Genomic DNA, 20,077 nt, shown 5'->3' on the forward strand with positions numbered 1-20,077 from the left:
GCTCGAGGCCTGAATTTTCAAAAGCCACGAGTGCTTTTGGATGCTCTCCATGTTTGGGTGCCCAACCTGGGACATCTTAAAAGGACCAGTGCTCCCATTAAGTTTTAAAAATCAGGCCCATTTACGGTGTCTCAGGATGGGCAGCCAGAATCACTAGTTCCTGTTGAAAATGTATTCCTAACTAGTGCACAGTCAGATGGCGAAAAGGTTCTTCACGTGTTTGAGCCAATCACAAATGATCAATTTGTGCCTATCCCTGGGTCACAGTGGTCACTCTGTATCAGTCCCTGAACCATAACATTTCAATGGGAGCAGAGGGGGGCCAGGATTTGAACAAAGCTGAGAATTATTTCCACACTAAATTATTTTGAAAATCAAAGGCTGGCAAAGCCATGGTAGTTTACAATGGTTGGTAAGGACAATAGAGGAAACCAACAGCCAAATCTTTACTTTCTGAAGTGTGTGTAACTCCCAAAAGAAGTTCTATTAACTGAGACAAATTTCACAATGTTTTGCTTGACTCAATCCTCATAAAGATTTGATACATATCCTTATATGCCTGAGATGTGTTAATGAATCAAAGCCATTGGGGAACATAACGTTTCAAAGAATGGCGAAGTCTTCAAATGTGAATTGTCGTCTTTTAACTAAAATCTGATCTGGTGGTTTAGGATCCAGAAAAGGTTTGGCACTATAATAATTGTACACTGAAAGGCTAGATTCTTTTCACTGCTCTATCATAGCACTTGAAGTAAGGGGAGAAAGGAAAGTGTAATTCTTTGTGTGTTGATGCTCAAAATTTGTCCAAATTTTGGGGTATCAATTATTCACATATTAAGGCTTGAACATCCACGTGAGTGAATTTCATTCCAAAACACATGGCCAACCATCGCTTTTGCTAGATCCCAGTCAAAAGATCACTTCCTCCTTTTTGCCCATCTGTGCAAAGGCTGCTGGGATATACAAGCTACCTGGGATGGCAAGAGTAAGACACGCAGAGCACAGAGGGGGGCTGGGAGGAAGAGATCTGTGCAGTCTTGCTAAGACAGAAGGGGAGAGCAGAAAGGAAGGGCCATAGGGATCAGAGAACCATTGATGGTTCTCAGTCACCTGGCTTCAGCAGAGCTGATCATCGGAGCTGTCAGCTGTTTGACTGCTGGGTGTGGGACCCTTGGGAACAGACTCATAGGCTAAAGCTGCCATTGCCTGAATGTGTGTTAACCAACGCATCAATTTCGGGCCAATGTTTTGACCCACCGGCTCAACTTCAACCTTTCTCGCCCCTTGGTAATACTGCCTCTTTCCAGGCACAACGCAACATTAAACTTACGCTTCCCCAGTTGCCAACTCGCCATGTTGCCAAAACTGGACATTCCCCAAGGTAGCATGTGTGGACATTTGGTGGCTGGGTGCCAGGGCAGTTGTCTGTATTCTGGTAACCGTACTCGTAATGGTCCTTCTCGGTGTAAATTTCACTGCACGAGACCAGCCTTTGCTTATAGCCCTTGCCGCAGGTCACAGAGCACTGGGGAAATGAAGGAGTTTGGTTAACGTTGTACATGGGCGCACACAGCGTGTCTTTGACAAACAGGGGAAAAGAAGGGCTAGCTTGAATTTTATGCCAGTTATGGCGGTGGTGCGGGGGAAGGGATACTATATGCTTGTGCTCAGAATGATCAATACATGACCGGCACGCCTTAACGCACAGTACTGAAGTGGCTGCTGATTATTGTAGTGGCCACTGGCAACCTACAAAGCCAAGTGCTAAAATTAGCTGTGGGTCACACTCTGACCCCCCTTACTCCCTCTGAATGGTAGCTCAGTTCACAAGTAGTCTCATTTGGACAGATCCTCGGCTGCTATAAATCTGCGTGCGTGAGTCCACTGATGTCGGTGGGACTCCTTGTGCCGTACGGTATTTCTCTTCACGAGTAAGGGGAGCAGCATGTGGTCCTCTGCGATCAGTAAAACGCTGCTGTGAATCTGTGTTGTTCTACAGGATTGTCAGAAAAGGCGGGGGGTAAATGCCTGCCTTGTACCACTGGAATGAAGATATGCTAGGAGGCTACAGGAGGATGGACGATGTTTTGTCTGCAATTTTGTAGCATTCCCTTTATAGGCTATAAATTCAACAGCAGTTGGGGGTGAACACATTGGTGATCTGTGCGATAACATAGGCCCTGATTCTGAAAACATGCACACATGCAACTTTATGCGTGTGAGTAGCCCCACGGCACCGGCTAAATGTAAGCATGTGCATAAGTGTTTGCAGGATTGGACCCACAGTAGGCTACTGAAGCAGATACTTTGGTAGATCCTCTCATATTTGAAGGAACATTTTTCCAGAAAAAACATTTGGCACTTGAAGAATGCTGGGTCATAAGCTGGTCCTCCCAAAAATCTCTCTCTCTCTCTCTGTATCTCTCTCCCCTGTATTTTCTTGGGCTCCTCACCATCTCACCTTTTACCATTTCTCTCTCTCTCTCTCTCATCTCTGCTGTGTCAGCAGCAGCCTTGTCAGTTTCCTCTGTTGCTCTTCCAAGTGGAAAGTACTCCACTTGATGCAGAAAGAAACAATCTGCGATTAGTTTGTTTCCTTCTGCAGTGAGCTCTGGCTCCAAAGGGAAGAAGACGCCTCCTCCTTCATGCTTTACTCACTCGCACGAGTAGCCCTATGAGTGGGGTCAGGAAAGCGAGCAGGAGTGGGCTCTCAAATGCTACGGTATGCAGGATTAAGAGAAGGATCTGGTAATTATGCTGATCTTTGAAGGCCAGATTCTAGGCTGATGAAATTGGTGTAGCTCCACTGAACTCAATGGAGTTATACAGATTCTCACCAGCTAAGGATCCATTTCTAGTGGAACTGTGCAAACAAGAGGCCATGGTTTGACTGGGTTCACGTATGTTACGTGTACCAGGGGAATAAAAACATATTTAATCTACACTGTACAGTAGGTGGAATCCATGTGGGAATAAAAACGCTTCAAGTTATCAACCAGGACCGAACTGGAAACTGATCTTTACTTTTTAATATCCTCTCTTTTGTTCCTCTCTCTCACAGAGAAACTACACAGAAAGAAACAAACTAATGATTAGTATCCAGCACCGTGCTGCCAGCAGTAATTACTGCTCCAGCACATCAACCCAGGCTTTTCTTAGGGCAGAGGAGAGGGGGCAAAGGGATGGTGCTCCTGTGTGGAAAGACTTGAGTTTTTTGGTGACATTTGCCCCAAGCTGAGGATCAGCGTCACTCCATCCAAGCCAAGGAACTCCATTGATTTGCTCCAGCAGAGGGTTTGGCTCTGTACCCTACTCAGACTAATGATGTTGAGGGTCCCAGTCCAATCAGCAGAATGACAATCGCTGCAGTAGATTCCCTATGGGGCTCACCTCAGACCACTCCCCTGTAATCCAGACGTACTCGCAGGGCGGTAAATTGCAGCTCTCCCTATCAGAGGGGCGCTTGCTCGCATCACAATTCACGCTGTCCTCCTCTTGGTTATTCTGATTCACGCACACAACTTTCCGGTACCGGGACCCTTCCCCGCACGTTTTCATGCACTGCCAATAAATGAGAGAGGTCAGCACAGATGTCCCAGAACTTCATTTTAATTCACATAGTGACGCAAAAACATTTTCCCAGTACAAATGATAAACTAATGGTACTTATGAATGCTGTCGCTTTCTATTATTAGTTATTTGTATCAGAGGTAGCGACTAGTGGCCACAACTGAGATCAAGGCCCCACCATGCTAGGCACTGCACAAACTAATAAAGAGAAAGAGCCCAGGTCTTGAAGAGCAAACAATTACATAGTAGGGCTGCCAATTTTGGTTGGATGTATTCCTGGAGGTTTCATCACAGGACATAGTTTTTAATTAAATATTCGTCTTTAATTCCTGGAGACTCCAGGCCAATCCTGGAGGGTTGGCAACCCTGCTCCATGAACAAGACAAAGGGTGGAAGGGGAAACAGAGGCACAAAGAGGCTGAATGACTTTCAAAGGGTCACACAGCTAGTCAGTGGAAGAGCTGGGTATATAACATAAGTTTTTTGATTCCCAGTCCAGTGCCCTACCCACTCACTAGACCCTACCTGCCTCTTATTGTCTTTCTAACATGCCTATTTTATATCCAATTAATGTAAAATAGGGTTTTGCTTCCTTATTGGCCACCCTTATTTTGAGACTAGAAATTGTTCAGGGGCTGCTCGCAGCCTGATGTAAAAAGAGTTGGCAAGAGTCAATAGGGCAGCACTGATTAGTTTTTAAACGCTGGTGGATCCAATTTGTCCTTGGCTACCTTGCGCAACCCCGACGGAAGAATTAACTTCAGTGTGGGTTTATGTATTTAGATTTAGCCAACAATATACTGAGGAGAATGGCAGGTAAGCGGTAAGGTAAGAATGGCAGGTAAGTGGAGGGTAGACAGAATGTGCATGGAACAAGGAGGGGAAGATAAACTTGGGACTCTCGTTGATGGACTGGCTGGAGAATGCACATTTGAGGAGGGTTGGACATGTGATAAGAATGGGAGAAGAATGGCTGGCAAAGAAAGCACTGGAGGAAAGGGACTGCAATGGAAGACAGAGGATACAATGGAAAGACTCTGCCAAGAGAAGACTGAAGAGAAAAGGACTTGAACTCCAGGGGCTATAACCATAGGGGTAGGTTCACTTCTATATTTGGGGAGACAACTCCAGCCAGGCCAATGGGGCCGCTTGTGGGGGGCAAATTCTGCACCTTTCTGAGACTTACAGTTTGCAGGAGCAATGCTCCCCCATAGCCCTCCCCAAACTATGTGCAGGCCTATAACCTGCGCCATGAACCAGGAGGAGTGGCAAATAATCATGGGCACCTCTGACACCACGGAAACGGGAAAAGGAGTTGAGAAGTGAAGTGAGGTTTATGTATTTAGATTTATTAAAAAGCACCTATCACCAATATTAAAAAATAAAAAATGATTTGTGTCCTACACAAAAGATGGGAGCCCAGGGAAGGACTCCGGAAGAAAGGTTCCTCAATGATTGCTCATTTTGAATAATAAGCCAGCTACGTACGGTACACATCTGGCACCCTTTACAACAATATTTCAGTGCTTCACAATCTTGAATATATTTATCCTCCCCACATCCTTGTGAGGCAGGGCAGGGCAGGGCTACAACCCCCATTTTACAGAAGGGGAACTGAGGCACAGAGAGACTATGCAACTTGCTCAAAGTCTGTGGCAAAGCAAGGACTTGAACCCAGGTCGCCACTCGACAAGAGCCCTAACCTCTGGACCAGCTTTCGTCCACTGCTCTACAACCAAGCAACTCAACCCTTCCTGCAAGGCCCAGGAACCTTTGTAACATACCCCAAAGCTCAACAAGACTTGGGCTTTGTTGGGCCAAAAGTAGGGGGAAGTGAGACTTCCAGAGTGAAGCAGAGCCACCCGGGGGTGGCAAGTGGGGCAATTTGGCCGGCATTTTGGCGGCAGGGGGCCCTTCAGTGTTGCCAAAGACGTGGAGCGACTGAAAGGCCCCCTGCCGCCGAAATGCCCCGCGAGCCTTGGCCCAGCAGCGGTCCAGGTCTTCGGCGGCATTTCGGCGGCGGGGGGCCCTTCAGTGCTGCTGAAGACGCAGAGCGACTGAAGGGCCTCCCTGCCGCCAAAATGCCGCTGAAGATCCGGACCGACGCTGGGTGAGTACAAGCGCTGCTGCTCCCCCACTTTGCCCCAGGCCCCCTGAATCCTCTAGGCGGCCCTGGAGTGAAGGGAGCCTGTCAGCTGGCCCCTTTCTTTTAAACCTGGGGTCTGTCAGCGCCTCTGATTGCAAACGCCACGTTACCCCCGAGGGAGAGGAGCCCCCTCTCTCTCTCTCTCTCACACAGCCTGGGCCCAAATCACGGAGGGCTTCCTGGCTCAAAACCAACATTTTAGACTCCACTTAGAATCTGACTGGAAGCCGGTGCAGACCTGGGAGCATCAGCAGAGCACGTTCACCGTCTGATGGAGCAAGCAGCCTTCTGAGCTAATTTACGTTTACAAAAGATCTGGAGGGGTAGCCCCCCCCGGGGGGGGGTGCACTGCAGCCATCTTGCCTCGAGGGGACCCAGGCATGGCTCATTGGAGCAAGGCCCGCATTTCGAAGGGAAGGTCGTCCCTGGTTTCCCAAGCACTGGTGAAGAAAAAGCAGCCCTACTGAGACTGCTTGGACTGTGGGAGGGCGACTGAGAGCAGAACAGGAGCTCTTCATCAGCCAAAACACGCTAGGCAAACAGGTCCTGTGTACACGCTTTACCCACCTTTGGCTGGGCTCTGAAAATCCCTTGATCAATGGATGGAGAGGTTCACCACTGCTCCTGAAAGGGCCTTTCCAGACATGTTAAGGCCCAGTCATTCAGCCCTCTCTGTGGCACTACTCCCATGAATAAGGGCTGGAAGAGCAAGCGCCTAACTGAGCTTAAAGGTTAAAGTGAGGGGAATGGGCAGCTCCCCAACCCATGCTAAAAGCAGAAAGAGAGCTCCCCCTCTCAGCTTGGCTTGAGTAAAGTGGGCTCCCCTCTCTCCTCCTTGACTGGTGCCTTGAGAGGTCCCCCTACTGCTTCAATCTGGTTTAACCACTGTTGCTACAATGCACAATGCCAAGCCCAGCAAATGCTTTCTAAGCCTTCTGCAGCCACAGGAGGCAAACTGGACTCGTCTCCTTGTCCTCTGTTAGTGGAGAAACACTCCGGTCACAGGGTCGTGCTGAACTAGGCCATGGCTCCTTCCTGCACTCACACACATAGAATGCGCTTTGGGAAGAGAACCTACCAAAAATATGGAAGGGTCCGAGCCATTGACAGCAGAAAAGTCAAAATAATAAATTACCAGAAGCTGCTAAGCTTTCAGGTACCTGGAGTCGTTAACAGGCCATTTCTTGAAATTATCATTGGCTATAATGTGCAGGAATTGTCTTCCTCTAAGCAAATTCAATCGGACTGCACGCACACACACAAATCTACATGCCAAGTTACCTAGGGTTTCATCCAGCTAGCTTCACCATTTGTACATAATTTTCAAGATCTCTGAACCAGTCACTGCTTTCCTATGATGAGCGAGATCTACCAAGTACACCTAGGTGAAAGGCAGTACGATCAGAGCCTTTTGTTTTTAATTAGCTGTCAGAACCCAGACTGCAAATTATTTCTTGAGAAGGCTGAAATAAAATGTCAATAAGTAGAAGTGCTGTGGTTACGCGCAGCATAGCCCTTTGAATGCAGAGGGCTCGCAGGAAATGCAAGTTAATGCTCAACATCAATATTTAGTAAATAGTAATCATGCAAAACTGCAAACAGCCCCACCCAGCAGCATTTATTTTGGAGGAGTCATTTAGCAGCTCTGAGGCAAGAGTCAATATTAAAAAATCTGCAGTCTGGCAAAAGACCCCACGGGCTGCATGTGCTTTCAACCTTATTTACTCTCCTGTTGTAAGTCCCTAGAGTGGAAATTTCCCCTAGGTCTGAACTGAAATGTAGCACTCCTAAGGGGAACAGAATAATTTGCTTGACTGTGATTTCCCCAGAGAGCGAACCAAATGTGCTGTATTTGCCCTTCTCAGGTATCGCCTCATGGTATAAGTAGAGAACTCCTTTAAATTACATTACTGGATTCCCTAAGCACAGTCAACAAAAAACATTAATTGTCACCTTTCCAATGCAGCCATAGTGCTCCACTCTAATTAGGGAGTTTCTGCAGAAACCTGGGAATAAGTTGTATGATTTTTAAGCTAGACTGATGCCAGCACCAGTAAATGAAGAGAAACTTCATATAATACCAGCAATAATACCACAAGCAACAGGTACTGGAAGCCCCCTTGCTAGGCTGCAACATGTACTAGAAAAAGTTCAGACTGTCACATTGTCCAAGACGCAGAAGAATCCTCAAACATGACTTCCAGTTTGCCCTTAGATGCCATGGGAAAAAGACAAAGTGACTGATAGATACAGTGACAGTATATTGCCATATTGTGTTATTAATTTTTAACTTGAGAGGAAAGAGGGTCTTGCAGTTAAGATACATGGACTGAGACCCAGGAAATGAGATTCCAGTTCCTGGCTCTGCCACAGATTCCATGAGTGACCCTGGGCAAATCGCTAAATCTCTCGGTGCCTCAGTTGCTCACCTGTAAAATGAGGAACCTTGCCATGTACCCTAAAGGGCAAAAGACCTGGGCAAAGAGGAAGGGGAAGCAAGTCTAATGCATCTCCTGCCTTTCTTCTGTCTTGTCTATTTCGGCTCTGATTCAGCAAGATACTTAAGCAGGCGCTTAACTTTAAGCTCATGAATAGAGCTGGCCAAAAAAATTAACTTTTTTCCCCACCAAAAAAATTACAGCTTTAGGTCAACTGAAGCATTTTTTTCCATGTCAAGCAAGCAAACAAAACAAAAAAAGTAAAAAACAAAATCAGAACATTTTGTTTTGACATTTTTCAGTGGGCATTCTGCCTAAGTCAGCACTGAAAATTTCTCCTGAAGTAACAAATGCCAGAAATACACAATTTCAGATATATATCTATATCTATCTATCTATCTATATATATATATCAGAAATTGTGTATTTCACCCTTATGCAAGAATGCTGCAAAAGAATGGAAATTCTCTCTCTCTCTCTCTCTCTAATTTACATTCTTTTGCAGCATTCTTGCATAAGGGTGAATGTACAAATTCTTTCCCTCCCAATTTTGTCCTTTTCCTTTTGGTCCCACCTAGGGTGACCAGATGTCCCGATTTTGTAGGGACAGTCCCGATATTTGGGGCTTTGTCTTATATAGGTGCCTATCTCCCCCCATCCCCTACCCCGATTTTTCACATTTGCTATCTGGTCACCCTAGTCCCACCCCCATTTCGTCCTTGAAATTAACAGGCCTTTTCTACTGACATCTGTTTCACGGAATCACTGAGTAGAAGGCCAGAAGGGAACACACAGCATGATCTCCCCTCAGGCCCGCCGACAGCAATTCCAGGCCCCAAGGCAGAACAGTCAGTGGGTCCCCTAGAAAGGGATGGCTGAGGTTTGATTCATGCAGGACGGGCTGGAGCCAGGCCCCAGGCTGCTGCTGGCCCGTGGCCACATGGGCGTGGAGCTGGACCACGTGCGGTGGCTGGTGCAGGCACGTACAAGCCGCGGAGTTGGTCCGCCTGACATTTGGGTGGTGCTGCACCTGCGCTGGCTGGTGCCCAGCGAGCTTCCGGCTGTGCTGCTGGGTGCGCTTTTCTGGCACGGCCAGGGCTTCCACCTGCCCGCCCGGCTGCCTTCACCGCCGCCGGTTTTGAGCCACCAACTCCGGGGGTGCTCGAGGACTGGAGCACCCACAGGAAAAAATGGTGGGTGCTGAGCACCCCCACTGGCAGCCCCACTACCAGAACCTCCCCCTCCCCCCAGCCCTTTGCCGGGCCCCGCTGATCAGCGCCTCCCCCCCCTCCCAACAGCTACCGCTTGCCACAGATCAGCTGTTTCTCGGCATCTGGAGGCACTGGGGGGGAGGGGGGAAGATCATGGGCGCAGCATGTTCTGAGGGAGGGGGCGGAACTGGGCGGGGCAGGAAGAGGCGGGGCCTTGGGGGAAGGGTGGAGTGGGGTGGGGGCGGGGTCAGGGCAGAGCCAGGGGGAGCACCCCCCCCGCAGATTAGAAACTCGGCGCTGGCCATGCACGCCTAGGAGCCCTGTGGCCTTCCCATGGGGTTTAAAAGGGCCTGGGGCTCCCGGCTGCCGCTACTGTGGCATCAGCCCCCCAGGCCCTTTTAAATCTCCCAGGCCCCTGGGCAATTGCCCCCTTTCCCCTGTCAGCAGGCCTGTCTCCCCTATATCAGAGGCCACCAACCCCATACAGCACCTGCCCACTCAATCCAACCACCTCAGCATCCTCAGTGCTGTAAGAAGCCAGAAGAGTTAATTAACCGATATAACAAGAGATGGTTTCCAGGATGTTCCCTATGGCTTTTCACTGGCAAGCCTAGAGCGGTGTTTTTAAAAAGGAAGACTAAACAATGCTTGACAAGCTCCCTGTAAAAAATGAACTCAGAAAGTGAAGGGTGCTGTAATGTTATTTTAGGTCATGCCATTCGTGTCAGTTTGGGTTTACTGCATTCCTTGTTCAGAGCATACTAAAGCAATCTGTGCCTCAGCCCTATGAATAACGTGCAAGCTATAGTTACAGCTGGCAAGGAGGTGATTTTGCTTTAACCGTACATCTGACAAAATAAAAACTACTCCAAGAGAAGGACTTGGAAACGGATACAAAGCAACAAATTCGAAATGGGCAACGTCAACAGTGGGTTTCAATTAGTGATTCTTCATGGGCCAGGGGGGTTTTCTTTCCCCCCTCTATCCCTAAAGCTTCCTTGGAATCCTACGTGTCCCATGCTCAAGCTCTCCAGAGTGCACACAGTCTGGTGGGGAGCCCATCTGCCTCCCACAAAAGTGTGGGAAGAGGAGCGGGTCATTCTCTCCAGTGGCAAAAAGTGAGAGAGGGGACCACAGGTTGGAGAAGTTCCTTTAAGGGCTAATTATGTTGTTTGGTAAGTACTAAAGCTGCATCCTGGTTGGTGATCTACTTTCCTTCCCGCTTGCACATTCATTAGCTGAATGGGTTTAATGTGCCCTGTAGAAGAGAATGTGTTTGGCCTTTTGCACAGCTCGGCCTTTTGCAAATTTCTTTTCTGCTAACACACTTCTGTCTGAGGCAACCAGCGCACAGTCTATTCTGTTCTGCCTCTGTTTCTTACCTCCTCAGTCTTGTAACTGCAGGGTCAGATCTTCAGCAGCTGTAAATTGGGGTAGCTCCATTCAAGTCAATGGACCAATGTCACTGTACACCAGCTACAGATCTGATCCCCAAGGTTTCTAGCAGTCTTGGACTCATTCCTCAGCTGCCCCCACATGTGAATCTATCATCATTACAGCTTTCAAACATTAAGATTATGGCACAGCTAACGGAACAAAGTTGGTTAAATTTGTCTGTAACATAGTCCATAAGGCCAAGTACTACAGGGCTGTGAGGTATATACAATAATCCGTTATGCTGCAATGAGTGAGTGTCCCGTACAGTAATGAATCAAGGATGAGCTAATAAAAGAAAGACTGGAGCTGCTGCTTTGACCTTGAATCTTCTTGCTGCAGGTGAAACATTCCACAGCCTTTGCAAGACTGAAATGTTTTTTGTTTCATCTGTGAATTTTTTTTTCTTTATTTCTTGTATACAACCACAGAACAATAATAAAGAAAATGGGAGTTTTTGAGCACACCAATATTCTAAGCAGGTGACTATAGTAAACGGGCAGCGCTAGATTGTCCTTTGCATTCGAATAGAAGGGATCAGATTCTCATTTAAATTGAAGACCCCCTCTGGCAGCGTAAACAGGCCTTAAAGAATTTATTCCTGCTTTAAGACCCTTTTGCATTGCAAAAGCATCGTAAAGGGGCCTTAGTGTAAATGAACACCAGGCCCTAGATCGCTTAATGATTATTCTGCTCTCTTTATGGGATGGAATCTGCACCCTTGCAGCCTTCATTACTAACCACAATGTACATAGGTTCAGGACATGGGCTCTGATCCTGCACCATTAAAGTCATTGGGAGCTTTGCCGTTGATTTCAATAGGTCCTTAATGTGCACCAAACCCCCACTGATATCAATAAGGGTTATGTGCCTGCGGCAGGAGGCAGAGCAAAAGGCACATTAAGCAGGTTGCCATTTGGATTGAAGAGGAGATTCATGAAAGGTTTGTTACACATGAGGATGCAAAGCAATTCTCCTCACAAAAGCAGCAGAATAAAACCCTGTACTTGAAGCTCTCTATGCTCAGAAATCTCTCAGCCGTTGCTTACTATGAAATATCCAGCTCCAGGGTTCTCACTGAGAACAGGATGGCATTTAAAAAAAACCCCATAATTAAATATTGACAAATTTTAAAGTTGTTTCTATTTTGCAGTGTTTGAAACAGACCCACAATTTTCATTTAGCTAGAAATCACCAAAAATGTCTGCAATAAATGAAACATTTCAAAAAAGTCAGCAGGTTGTCAGATTTTTTTCAAAAAATACCATTTTTTGAACAATCCAGCAGAAAAATTTTGAACAGTCCTACGCTCACCCTTTTTCATCTCCTGGCCTGTTGTGTAACACAGGGATTCTTTTGGGGGCCACGCCTCTCCCCTCCCCTTCAACACTGTACCACTTTGGAGAAACTACAGCAGAAAAGTAATGTTAGGAAGTTGTGTGTTTTAACTGTGTTAGAACGTAAGGTAGCAGCTGGAAATAAGGGGGAGGGGCTAGTACCATGTGACCAGTCAATTGCCAATTGATTATGCCTTGAGAACCTCTGACATAGGCCATTTTAGAACAAAATTGGCTGTGTTCTCATTTCTAGTGTACATTTTGTGAACGGGGATTTGTAGACAATCATATTTATCTTCAGAAAAATAATCTGGCATCATATTAAGCTTTCTACATTAATAATTGTCTTTGTGTCCTTCATGTTGGTTCATTAGAAGTCTGAATTCTGACTGCGGATGGCCTAAGAGGCATAAAAATCCTGCAATTAGATAATCAAATTGGCAACCTGAATATCCAAATGCACGATTTAGACAGCTGAAAAGTGGACCCTACATCCACTTGTAGGCCTGGGTAGACAGTAAGAATCCATAGCTTCCCTGCTGACCTTAGAAAGGCCTCTGGTTTCATCCTCATTTGCCCTTGCTATATTCACAGGGTCCAGCAGCTCTTTCATAATCTCTGCTATAACTATCATCTTCCCACTTAGACACATTCTAGTAGGTTTACCACAAGTAATGCTGAAATTCTAACGATGCCTGATACCGCATGTAACCCCAACAGATCTTGGTCGTCTGCGAGCGGGATAGAGCCTAGGACCTCTGCAGCTTAGCATGAGCTAAAAGCCATAATGCTCTTAGCTAAGACTGTAGAGCAGACTCAATAATCTCTCTCTAAGTGGTCTCGGTGCCACTAGATGGGACAGAACACCACACCCCGGAGGTGTGTGGGTTACACACGTACCTGTCATAGTAAGTGCACACGGTGCAAGAGATCTGAGTGCATCTTGAATCTAGGTGTGTTTCAAAGATGGCGGACTGGTGGAGTAAGGAGAAGAACTTGTCATGTTGGATGGGGAGAGTTATGTTACGGGGGGGCGGGAGGAGAGCAGGGCGGAGGGAGTTTGGACAAGTATCCCAAAGGCACACAGATGATTATGTAGTGTGGGAGGTTACTTTTTAAATGCACAGCTTACACAGCTTCCTACAGCTCTGCAAATAGTGAAACTTAGCTCAATAAAACCTACTTACCAAATTACTACTTCAGCATGTGTACGGATGGGAGACTCCCGCCCAAAGTCAGCTACTAATGAACGGGACTAGTGGAGTGGAATCGGATGCAGCGCCAGCAAAATGTGAAAAATACTGGCTTTGTGCAGGTCCTACCAAAACATTCCGCAGCATGCACATATAAAACTATACTATGCATCTTCTCACGCTCCAGTGCTTTCTTTGGTACTTTCTAAAAAACTGGCACAATCTGCACACACATCACTATTTAATTTACGTCACACTTTTTTTTTGTGGCCATCCTAAGTTTTAAACTTAAATGCGTGCACGCACATACATACGCACACACACAAATACACACTCCGTCTGCATCAAGGCGAGCTCTAACCCTGCTTAGTGTAAACCCTGGCCAGTGTAAACCCTGGCCATCTGACAACAATCTTTTGAACAAGCCAGCCATCTCCTAAGTCTCTCTGTAGTTCACACTTCACAGAACGAGTAATGTGATACTGGTAAACGTCAGGAAGAAGGTCTTACTTTGGTATGCTTTGAATACTGCTGAAGCTGCCCACTAGTCTACGGGCCCTTTTTACTTACAGCTTGCCATTCCTCCACTTCCCAGCTGTAACGGGGACATTCCGCACTGGAGCATTCCTGTTCAGAGACTGGTCTTGTGAATTGGTAACAGTCGGTCTCCCTGGCTGTTTTCTGAGTGCCCGCGTGGCAATAAACGTTTCTCTGCTGAATGCCTCGTCCACAGGACACGGAGCACTAAAGAGGGACAACAAGAAGTAAGTTGCAGCTTTCCTTATTTTCCTTGTGAAACTCTCCATTGCTATAGTGAACCTCTCTGATTTCAGACGAGGAAGGGAGCCGAGATACTGCTCTACTTTGAGTTCTGAAAGACATTTAACACTTGTCTGAGCTGGCAAGCAATAGCACCTAGACATTTAAAACTCTGACTCCTTTTGATGCAGAAAGTTCTTCTCCATGTAAGAAAACATTCTGCAGGGAATCTGAATGCATAGGGTGAAGTCCTGGCTCCAGTGAAGTCAATGGGAGTTTTGCCATTAACTTCAGTGGAGTCAGGATTTCACCTACAAGATTTATACTGCAAAAATCTCTAAGGATAGCAGCATTGTTAAAAAAAAAAACCACAATATGCTAGAGTCAGCAGGAATTGTATGTTACTCCTTGCACACTCAGTTCAATAGTTTAAATAAATAAATCAAACTTTACAGAAACATCGTTCAGTAGACTGGTCAGCCTGTAATGAAAAGGAGCACGAATTATATAGAATAAGAACTAAAGCACTGAAGATTTGTAGGTACGAGACTTCTGGAATTACTTTTAATTTACATATACACTATAGCAAATTACTACATACTGCATATCCCCACAAACTATTTTTGTAAATTAGTTGCTTTATTTTCACATATAGTAGCTTCGTTATGGCATGAGCACATTTTTATCCACTTCTAGTCATATCATGAAAGCCTGGTTTTAATCATGATCAAAATAAGTTTTTCTGATTTTTGAATATTGATATCTACAGCTCACTATTTTCAATAGCTTAATTTTTTCCATACAAAAATACTTTCTGCTAACATCCTACAATATAATATTTTTAACTGGTACTTAACTTCACTGTTCTATGGATTCTTTATTGTTAGGTCCTAATATATAGTTTGTAAATGTGGAACAAGATTAGTAAAGATTAGATAGACGTGTATATAACAGAGGTGTATAGTTGAAATGTAGATATTATGATTAACATTTTGCTTCATTAAAAATTAGTAAAAAAGACCTAATTAATATATGAGATATTGAGAAAACAAGTTTATAATACCACAAAAGTAAGCCTTATTAAGTAATGGAATTAAGGAATTTATAATGTGCAAGGAATCCTCTTCCAAAACGTTAAAAAGTATTCTTCTGTAATGCAGCGTTTCCTTTACTATCTGAACACATCAGAAAGCAAAGGAGACAAAAAAATAAAAAATAAAACCCACAAACCCCTGACTGTGAACATTCTCCTGGTTATAAATATTTATGAAAGGCTGGTTTGTGTAACTTGGAAAAGTCGCACAACGCAGTTAGATTCCTATGATTCGTGATGCAAATACATCCCATATGGTGTAGTGCTTCTATTATGATTAATAATATGGTTCATCTTAAACATTCCACGAGAGAGGGTGAGCTGAATAGTAGAAACACAGTCGGAGAAACATATCCATCTTTAAATAACTTTTGCTCATAAACTTGCCCACCTACAAAACACACATTTGCAAGACTGTTGTGATATTGACAGAAGGGGTTAAAGTTGCAGCTCTGTCCTAGAAGATCCTGATCCTGCATTAGATATCGAATTGAACAGGAAAATGTTATACAACATAGTGAGCCAAAAAGGACAATGTCGTCTTATTTTAGTAATGGGAGTTTATTGTATGTAAAGCTGTAATAACTGTACTCCAGTTTACTGTATGTAAAACTGTAATACTCCCAAGGACCCGACAGGGGCTTTTAAGTCGTGGACACAAGCCCCCAGGAAAAGATTCTGGCTAATTTAGGGGCTCACCTGGAATGAAACCCTGGCTCAATTGAAGTCAAGAGAAAAACTCTTGCTTAATTCAGTGGAGCCAGGATTGCACCCCATTTGTGAGCTTAAGTCAGGAAAAATCTTTTTCATCAACTTGAATGGGACCAGGATTTCACTCCTGAGATCCCTGCTATACTATCATGTTTATCCAGAACACATCCCAAAATCCCCAAAGATACAAGGCTTCAAAACAACTTATTTGGCTTAATCAATAACAGAAGAGAAACTACAGCCGCTGTTAGAACATTAATATTGGATGGACGTCACTCTTCTTACAAATCAGAACGGCGTCATCTCTAAGGTTCTGAAAAGAAGGAAGTTGCGAGTTTATGGGCTAGAATTCTTTTAAAGGGGCTAGCACACCTAGCGTTCAGAGCCAAAGGTGATTGAAGTCAATAGGAGTCAGTCCACTGACTTCAGTCCGGTTTGGATCAAGCCCCTAATCAGCATGCAGCCCTCTCACTCTCCGTGTATAACGTTTACATATTTGTCAGAGTATAGGTAGGATTTTACAGCTGGGTTCCTAATAACAGAATGATACACTATTATAAATGCCCATTTAGATAGAAACTCTGCCCTACAGCATTTCTAACAGTGATCATGGTTTTACCAATAACTCTGTTGATCTGAGAAGAGCAACTCTGATTTATACCTACTAGATATCTGGCCCTAAAAGCATAATAAGCCTGATACTACAGTTCTCCCCCGTTCATGTAAGGATCAGGGCATACTGTTACTATGCTCATATATTTATCCTCTATGGGACAGAACAAACCTGCCACTTTTTTCACCATAGACCTCGATATAGTTTAGCACAAATTCTCCACTGTCTACAGAGAAACACAACAGTAAAAATGGAACATATTAACTTACATTACGCACAAGTTTATCACTGAGAAAAATATAGGACCAGGTTTCAGCCTGAAATCTACATAAAGAAACAGACAATTTTCAGACTACAGAATAAGTATTGTTATTTTTAAGCTGTCAGACGTCTCAGGGAATTTCCTTAGTTAAAAACACAGGTCCATTCATTACTGGAAGAGAAAAACCTTTTCAGATGAATGCATAAATTAACAAATATTTTGCTCTAGGAAGGAGGATTTATAATTATCTAGAAAAGAATTACCCAGAATTTAAATACAAGCAGTCCAGATAATAGAAAACATACGGGACTGGAACACTCTCTTATACTTCGTGCTGGCTAGTATTCATTATTAATCATTCCCGTACCGTTTCTAAAAGGAAAAGGAAACAGCCACGGGCACACACAACACAAACCGTGGGTGTGTGGTGACAAAGAAAATGTATGTGTTTTTTAAAACTCTGTCTTACATCTTACACAGTCTATTGCTGGTTTACCCGCTACAGAAAGAGACAATCTCATAGTAGCATAGCACCGCGCTTATTTTTACAGCTGATAAGATCTACGAAAAAACAGAGTGCTTCTTTGATGGTATCCAAACTGTTCATAGCTAAGATTTCAAACAGCACATAGCTCATTTCACTCCTGGTGTGGAAGGATCACACCAGCTCTCTGCTCTCTCTTTAACATGGAGTGTGAATGGCGGCCAGGCCTTGAAAAAGTGACAAAACGTCACTCTCCTTGAAAAAGGCATATATAACTGGCTGTAGTTTTGCCCATATTTATATTAATTAGGGACCTTATCCTGCAGTCCTAATTCAGGCCAAACGCCCCCTGGTTGTCGAAGCCAGTGAGCCATCTGCATATCAACTCCAGATACTTTCCTGCCACCATGCCTGGGGCTGTATCCTGTATCTAAGGTCCTGCTCCAAAACCCATTGAAATCAACGACTGAACTGACTTCAGAACGCACTGGATCCAGAGTGCGATTGCTAATTTCTTCTGTTTTAGACTCCAGACACATTAGATACGTGTTCAGTGTTACAGAACGCAGAGCTTTACTTTTTGCTGTCAAGTTTCCAATCAGAAATCAATTTCTTAACTCATTTAACCATTTTAGTAACATCTTTGAGCCCAAATAGAGAGCAGATATTTGAAAAACTCTGGGCCCAGGCTTCAGTTGGTGTAAATCATTACAGCTACATAGGCGTCAATGAAGCTACATTGATTTACACCAGTGTGGGATCTGGCCAAGTTGACCAGTTATACTATTTAGCAGGCTTCAGGATGTATCAGACAGAGAAAGCATTTTAATCGCTGCTGTTCAGCAGTTTATAAAACAAATCACTTGTATACCTTCAAAAGTATTTATCATAAAAGGCACTTCTAGAAGTGTGACATGCATGTCACTATGGCATAACATTATTCAAGCCTTCTAACTGTTCCAGTTTTACTCTATCAAACGTAGACACACTCTGCCAATTTACTATATGGTGACTGGCTCTGTGTTACAGACAGAATATAAGGAAACAGTATCATATCATTATTTTTAAATGATCTATTTTGCTGTTATAAGATGCATTTTCATCTTTGCTTTTATAGCTAATTTTTAGGGCCAGATCCTCAGCGGGTCACGCTGGCAATGCTCTATAGTATATAACGACTACAAATATTCTTTAATTGCCTAGTCATAACAAATGACTTTAGGCCATAAATCACCTCATATTCTCATTAAGCTGAGCTTCTTTCTCAAATTGTATGAAACTGAATCCTATCATGCAGTAGAATGTTTTGAATTTTAGAGCATTTATCTTTATCAATTAAAATTAGCATGTTTTTAAGCAATCAACAGACCATTGTGTTGGTACGTTGACTTTTATTAGCTGCAAAAATTGCTTTCAGGAGCAGTCACTTTAAATAAAGTGCAGATCTGATATGATGAGACATTTTAATGGTCACGTGATTCTTTATTCTTGTAGGATTATGGACAAAATTAAGGCCTCAGTAGTGCAAACAGTAAGGCACTGTGCTTAACTTTAAATCTGGGAGGAGCCCCATTGAGTTCAACTGGGCTGCTCGCGTGCTTAACGTTAACTACTTGTATATTTTTTGGAGGATCAGAGCCTAAACAACTAAACCTGTATGATGAATATATGATTACCCCACTCTCCAAGAAAGAAACACAAATATTGTACAACACATATTCTACTTGTTCTAAGAGGAGAATAAAAAATCCAAGTCTGAAAATAATGATAGCTTTAATGCTTTTTAAATTTAATATTTGACATTTGATAAAAATGTATCTATTAATATTAATATTTGTCTACACAAATGCATGTATAGATGTGTTCATGTTTTATCTATTAGGGAAGGATGCATACAGCAAGAATCTTAGGGTTTCATACAGAAAGCAGAGAAAGATTGTGAATGAATATGACATTGTACAAGTTAAAAATTCATTTACTTATGGATCTTCAATAATTTGTCTGATTTGCACATCATTAATGTACATGCAAAATGGAGATTCAGAGGTAAAAATAAATCTGATTAAATAGGTTAAATTTGGTGTTATGGAAAATATGAAATTTTAGTTTCAAAACCCAAATTCCACTATCAGTATTAGCGAAAAAAGGATGAGAAAAGCAAACTGATATTTTTCATGCCTGAAATATTTCTCAATAGTTTAATATGGTGAAAGCAATGTAAATAAAGAATCAAAATGGATTAAAGTTGTGGTCTGAGCAAACAGCATACTTGAAAAATCCAGACTTTCCTACTTTCCTGCAGCCTATGCACTAAGCATCTGATTTTGTACTGACACAGAGGAAAACTGCTGTTACAGTATCAGAGGGGTAGCCGTGTTAGTCTGGATCTGTAAAAGCAGCAAAGAGTCCTGTGGCACCTTATAGACTAACAGACGTATTGGAGCATGAGCTTTCGTGGGTGAATACCCACTTCGTCAGATGCTGTTACACTGTAATGCATTTGGAAGAACACAAAACTGAGCGAAAAGTATGTTTTAAAATGAATAGCTCCTATATATTTTCTCAACTTTAATAGGAAAATGATAAACAAACATATTTTAATTTCATATGCCTCCAAATTCATCACAATTGTACTTAGGAGCCAACGTATTTAAATAATAAGGAAGGAGGAGGAGAAGAGAGTCTGCTTACTCATACACAGCAATGCCTTTTCCAGCAGCAGTCCAAGGCATTTACAACAGTTGCTTTTTTGTTAGCAGTTGATCTCCTTTTTGTATCTAAAACAGTGCTAGGGCTTCAGCTGATGTAGATAGTGCAGCTCCATAG

At 43.8% G+C, this 20,077-nt stretch overlaps 1 protein-coding gene across 1 annotated transcript in view; it reads right to left on the minus strand.

Annotated features, from left to right (window-relative positions):
* Nucleotides 1–20,077, minus strand: part of ADAMTS9 (ADAM metallopeptidase with thrombospondin type 1 motif 9) — a 145,055-nt gene that overhangs the window by 17,100 nt on the left and 107,878 nt on the right. Inside the window, exons 30-32 of the mRNA XM_045022622.1 lie at nt 13,900–14,073; nt 3,391–3,561; nt 1,331–1,525 (exon numbers count right to left, since the gene is read on the minus strand). Of these exons, the coding sequence (XP_044878557.1) occupies nt 1,331–1,525; nt 3,391–3,561; nt 13,900–14,073 (540 nt within the window). The remainder of the gene's footprint in view (nt 1–1,330; nt 1,526–3,390; nt 3,562–13,899; nt 14,074–20,077) is intronic.

The sequence above is a fragment of the Mauremys mutica genome, chromosome 7 (genome assembly GCF_020497125.1).
Source record: "Mauremys mutica isolate MM-2020 ecotype Southern chromosome 7, ASM2049712v1, whole genome shotgun sequence".
NCBI classification, from domain to species: Eukaryota; Metazoa; Chordata; order Testudines; family Geoemydidae; genus Mauremys; species Mauremys mutica.